Genomic DNA, 6,000 nt, shown 5'->3' on the forward strand with positions numbered 1-6,000 from the left:
TATCTTCGTCCAAATCTGAAGCACGGCCCTTTTAGTTTTGAAGAAGAGAACCTTATTATTCAGCTTCACCAGCAATGGGGCAACAAGTACATAATTCTTCCCCTGTTCTCTGCTTGTGCTTTATACATGGCACTACTGATTTGAGCCCTCAGTGACATGTCACTTTTATTAACTTCACTTGTTGAGCAATCCAGGTGGTCAAAGATTGCTCGCAGTTTACCCGGAAGAACAGACAATGAAGTCAAGAATTATTGGAGAACTCATTTGAGAAAGAAAGCACGAGTCCAACAAGGTAAGAAGTGCAATTCTTAATGCATGTTTTCCAAATTTATAACTCATTAATTGCTGTTGCTCTTACTTGCACTTGTGTATTCAGATGAATTCCAATATAAACCAGCTGACAGCACTGAACAAGGTGCCTTCAGTGATGAGAACACTTATGATATTAATGTTGGCAAGGATTACAGCCAGATGAACCTTGAATGCCAAGAAAATGTTGGGGAGACTCAGGATAATTCCTTTCAGGCTTTTCCAACATCTGAATGGAAAATGACAAATTCACCTTACGAGATTCGGGTATCAGGCTGGATGGCAGAATTGCAAGAAGAACAAAATGGAATAGAATATGGACATCATTGTAATAACACCCAGTCCGATGAATTTTATTCTACATGGTTAGACTCTGAAACATGGGCTTATTCTTATTCAGGTGCATGAATTGACCCTAGAATTCCCATTCAAAATGTTTGTTTATTTGCTAATTAGTGTAAAAATTACATCATGCTGTGTGAATATAAATGTAGTTTTCATTCTCCATCACTTATTGTAATCGCTTGTTGGAATTTATGTGAACTATGTATCTTTCCCCATGCATCCTAAATCTGAGAGTGAACATAGCACGAGTCCAAGTGCGGCAGCACAAACTTACCGCTAGAAATGGAAGCCTTGAAAGTTCCGATGAACTGAAAAGTTCTATGACAATGTTTTTTTTTTTTTTAAAAAAAAGATCCTTTGGTAAAGAAGACATTAACTTATAATTTAATGTTCAATTATTATCAATTCGATTATGTGTAAGTATTATATGCGAATTATCAACATATGGTAAGAGTGATATAATATAAGTAATAATAACAAGCCAATAATAATAGATTATTCAAGCATTTTATCACTTAAAAGTGTGGAGAACACAGATTCCTATGTCCATAGAAACGACTTCATTTCTAAGTTACCTTTACTTGGCTCACTATTTAGCAAATTATAAAATATTTTTTATTTTTATTTTTCGGCCTACAACGTACGATAACTCATGACTCATGTTTGGTAGGTTTACCAAACTAAAACGAAAGGTCCCATGTATAAAACTTTGTATGATATTATTAGTTTATCTAGGTAGGTTGTTGAAGCATCAAACCGAACTAAATGTTAGTCCTTTGGCCATTTTGTGTTACAAACATTATCATATTTTGTTAGATAAAGCGAAGGCAGGAAGAAAGATTTCAAAAGAATGGACCCAAGGGGCATCCAGCATTTCAACTAAGCAACAAGTTGAACATTATTCCCTTTTTGTTGGGGGCATTTAATTGTTATAAATACTGAATCAGATCAAGAAAACTATGCAGACGGGTATTAAAATAGAAGTAGATAGATAGATAATGGCCATTATTGGCCGGAGGCTTGGTCAATAGGAAAAGAAAATAATATCTGTTAGTCAGATATCACAAGTTAATGATAATGAGAACAAGATACGCCTGTATATATGCACCAAACGACCACAAACGAGCGTCACATGCTACATATGGAAAATCAAATGGAAGAATGATAAAGAAGTTCCTAAAAAAAGTAATTAATTCAAGTTAAGTTTGAAGAGTCAAACTCTAAAAATTTACAACTCAATTTCTCAATTTTAAAATAAATTTGCAACTTATTTTTTAAATTTTAACATGACTAAAGAATTAAAAAAATTTATTTTTTTTTGTTAAAATTTAAAATATAAATTGTAAATTTATTATAATGAGATTGTAAAATTGAAAAATTAAGTTTTAAATTTATAAAATTTAACATTTAAAATTTAACTTAAATTAATTAGCCTTTTAGGACGTCATTCTCCCAAATTCAATCCTTGCTTGCACTTTTTTTAGGTTAGAATAATCGGAAAAGATTGCACAAACACCTACCAAACAATTAATCACATCATCTCGTACGAGAAGAGTAATGCTGAGGTGCCACATCATAAAGGGATTAGTGTTGGGTGGGTGTAATTTATAAAAATTGAATGGATAGGAAGTGGATTGGAACTTCCCTATCTTTCTACCCGTTCCAATCCTTTGCTTTAAAATATCAAACATTTCATAGCCCTTAGTGGTAGCCATCTTAAAGTGCAAATAAATTAGAAAAACAAAAATTATACAGCATTTATATTTTCGCAAAATAAAAATGTTGGCGAAAATTGGGCGTGCTGGAGTAAGCAACAGTCTCAAATAAATATAACTGACTCTTTCAAAACAAAACAAGTTCTTGGAATGCCCCTCAACGCAATTTTCTCATATGTTAAAAGAGATGAGTTAATACAAAATAAGACAACCATGTAGTTATAAAAAATAGGTATGAATCAGAGTTAGCTTACAAGGAAACGTAAATAGACGTCTGCAAACGGGTTGAGTAAGTAAAATAACGCTAAAATCTAAATAAATGGGGAAATTAGATTTTAGAGTGATTTTGGCGTCTGTGTTTTTTTTCACACATTGCTTCCCCTTCAAGTGGCGTTGGCGTGTTGCCTTGGATAATGACAACTAAGGTGGGAAGAAGAAGGCGAATATGTACAGCTCTAAATGACGCCTACTCTTGGACGTGTTTAAGGAGCAGGCTTGTTCCAATTTCATTCCCAATTAAAAGAAGCAGCATCACAGTTTGAATGCTTTGACTCTTCAAAATGTTAGGCAATGCCACTCCTAGGCACAACTATTATCACAATTCACATAACACCGCCCACAAGAATGCTACTAAACACCATATCCCACCCACAGCATAAGACTCCGGCAGCAACCTCGTCGTCCTCGCCATGTCGTCCGTGTATTCAGGTCCTGTCACTGTTATCTCATCCCCTTCTCCGTTCGGCCCTCTGCTCCACATCCCCAGGTTGTTATCCCTGCCATTTTCCACATCCCATTTAATCAGAAATGCAAACATGACACATGAACATCCCAAAATAGATTACTAAGTACAAGACAGCCAAGAAGAAAACCTGGAAATGCCGAGCACACCGGCGTGCATTACGAGGAAATCAATGTGATCGGCCGACTTAGGCTCGACGCTGTAGGCCTTCTCGTACTTGACCTCCACGCCTTCGCCGGAAGCCACGAAGAATGCTCCGTTTACCATTACGTCCCCTTCCGATCTCCAGTTCCACCCCTTCCACTTCCCTTCCTCCGTGTCCACTCTCTTGGTCACCTCCTTCGCGAACGGATTCGTTGGCGCCGTGTACCGATTCCCCTGGCTGTTGATCGTAGGGTTTCCGCTGCCTCCGATCGCGTACATCTCCCAGTGCGTGTAGTCGTTGTTGACGACATGGATGTATCCCTTCCGGCACCTCGGCATCCTCTGCACCAGCTGCTCGCCGAAGTGATTGAAGGCGATGGTAACCTGCATGCCGGAGTCCGGCTGGTACTCGTCGCTGTGGCCCAGCAGCATCACCTCGTTGTGATGCGAGAAGTAGTTGTTGGAAATGGTGATGCCCGTGGAACCCATAACCGCGTCGATCAACCCGTCCCTGCACCGGGACAGCGTGCAGTGGTCGATCCATATGTCTTTCGACCCGAATATCGATATCCCGTCGCCGTCCGATTCCGTTCGCCACCCGTAGTGATCTGGGCTCGACCGCACGTTAGCCTCCCCTGCTCACCCACCCACACCACAAAAGTCTTTTTTAACCTTGGATTCTTCCTAATTACGCATATTCCGCAAATGTAAATTCACAGTCGAGGGTAAAATCAAAATTATGTACTGTGCATAGTGCTAGGAGCGTAGATAAGTTTACGGTCTAAAAGTTGACTAATCGCTAAAATCCAGAATCATGACCGGGCCCGCCAAGAAGAGTAGACAACAATAATTTCTTGACTCTTGAGACAGAGATCAGTCAAGTATGCATTAAACTTGCACTGTGAGTTTGTGACTCCAGCCATGCATTTTATTTAACCACAATGTCTATTGAACCTCAAAAGATTATCATTTGGCAAAGCAAGCACCTTTTTTTGGGTATTAGCAAAGCAAGCACTTTATTATGACAAAATAATGGCACGAGTCATCAAACGGCGAATACAATCGTCTCCAACTCCAATATGTCATCTTCCTCTTTCATATTTTTAATTAATCCAGTTAACATAACTGTACGTGCCATCCTGTTTCCGGTCGTTAATATTAAAGTCGGGCCTGGGTGAATGAATTCAAAACTTTCAATAACGATTCCAATAACAAAACTGAATACGAACATCTCCCTTTCCCGCTTTAGGTTGATTATCCACTTTCACATTAAACGAATTTTACCGAATATCAAGTTAAATAAAGAGAAATGCTGCAAATGATAGTGACCTGAGGGATGACAATGGTGGATGTGAACGTTGTGAATGATGACATTGCTAATATACTGGAGAGTGATGCAGCCACCGCCCACAATATGAACGTCAGCCCCACGGCCATCGATAGTTTTGTGGCTATTGAAGATGAGCTCCTGAGACAATTTAATCATCATATTACTGGGAAACACAATCCACAGTGGCTGCGTCTGAATCACGGCGTATCTGAGAGTACCAGGTTTCGGGTTCACGGCGTCGTCGTCAGAGGAGTCGGTGACGATGTAGAATTCGCCACCCTGGCCTCCCTTGGCGTACTGACCGAACCCAATGGCGCATTCAGCTAACCTCTGCCTGTTATTGGGCCAATCTGGGTCGCATTTCCAGCAATCGTCAATTGGGTTCCCTGTTAAACACGACGGCTCTTGTATCTGCGACTCTGCTAGCATTTTCCTTCTCACAATTGAAGCATTCACTTTCCTACAATAGAAGCATGAATAAACAATGATAACGAAATGGATATTCACCCAGATCTAGCCATTCGACCTATTCTAGGATGCTAAGTTACAATGTAGGACCACCCACTGGAAAAACAGAGTGTTCTGCATCATACGCCTAAGAAAAAGGGGTAACATGTACCTGTGAAATTCTCGAACGACAGAATCGGGGTCGGGATGCTGGCCAGGAAGAGTGAGGTTCAGCATTGCTCTCCCAAGCGGTGAGAACGACACCAGAAAGAACAGAGCAATGCAGATTAGTTGGAGCATTGTTGAAGAAGATGAAGGAGGGTCAGCAGGTCACTGTTCTCACTCACTCTCAGAGCCCAACGGCCATGGCCAGTAACTTGTCCAGAAGAGTTGCTAGGGTTGGGTTAGAAGCATTAATAATAAGCCGAGATTACACTAGCAAGTGAGATACAGAAATGGGAGAGAGAGAGTGTGTGTGAACAGAAGCAGAGAATAATTGGCTGCATTGTCCTCCTAATACTCTGTTTAACAGTGTCATTTTGTATTTACGATTTGGAGGCTTTTTACTTGTAATGATAGTTAAGGCGTGTTTAGAAGAACTTATGACAATAATGATGCGCAAAGGTAAAGAGCGGGAAAGGAGAGAGAAGAAGGAAGCTTGTGGCAATGTGGATGGGAATCCGGCTGTTCTCGAGGAACTGGTCTGGGGTTTTTGACGCAACTAGCAACGCATCGCGAGAGCGTGAACCTGTGTTTGAAAATGGGGCCTCTCTTTGAGCTTAAAATTCCACTTTACTTTACTGTCAGTGTATGTAACTTCTGAGGAAATTAAATGCACGCACCAATGAGTGCAGGTACCTGCTGGCTCCATTTTTCCGGGCAGTATGGCCTTTTGACTTTTGGATACCTGTACCCTAAATTGAAGCTCCACTATCTAGTGAATTGATTAAGAATGAGAAATAAAATCC

General features: G+C 40.1%; 1 protein-coding gene across 1 annotated transcript; it reads right to left on the minus strand.

Moving 5' to 3' along the window:
• Positions 1–2,817: 2,817 nt before the first annotated feature.
• On the minus strand, positions 2,818–5,701 carry LOC129303213 (probable pectate lyase 12). Its single transcript, XM_054942367.1, has 4 exons — positions 5,205–5,701; positions 4,585–5,045; positions 3,242–3,890; positions 2,818–3,145 (listed from the first exon to the last, which is right to left on the minus strand). The coding sequence occupies exons 1-4, from the start codon at positions 5,330–5,332 to the stop codon at positions 2,965–2,967; spliced, it is 1,419 nt and encodes a 472-aa protein (XP_054798342.1). The 5' UTR covers positions 5,333–5,701; the 3' UTR covers positions 2,818–2,964.
• Between the last annotated feature and the right edge of the window lie 299 nt (positions 5,702–6,000).

The sequence above is a fragment of the Prosopis cineraria genome, unplaced genomic scaffold (genome assembly GCF_029017545.1).
Source record: "Prosopis cineraria cultivar Desert tree isolate PC_DT_omini unplaced genomic scaffold, ASM2901754v1 PC1, whole genome shotgun sequence".
Classification (NCBI taxonomy): domain Eukaryota; kingdom Viridiplantae; phylum Streptophyta; class Magnoliopsida; order Fabales; family Fabaceae; genus Prosopis; species Prosopis cineraria.

Bases quoted from the DNA above. Each gene is read 5' to 3' on its own strand.
- LOC129303213 (XM_054942367.1), bottom strand. From the start codon at position 5,332: ATGCTCCAACTAATCTGCATTGCTCTGTTCTTTCTGGTGTCGTTCTCA. The intron at 3,891-4,584 runs GTCACTATCATT...GTGGGTGAGCAG, and splicing joins CCACCATTGTCATCCCTCAG to GGGAGGCTAACGTGCGGTCG. The intron at 3,146-3,241 runs GTTTTCTTCTTG...GGAAAATGGCAG, and splicing joins GGTGTGCTCGGCATTTCCAG to GGATAACAACCTGGGGATGT.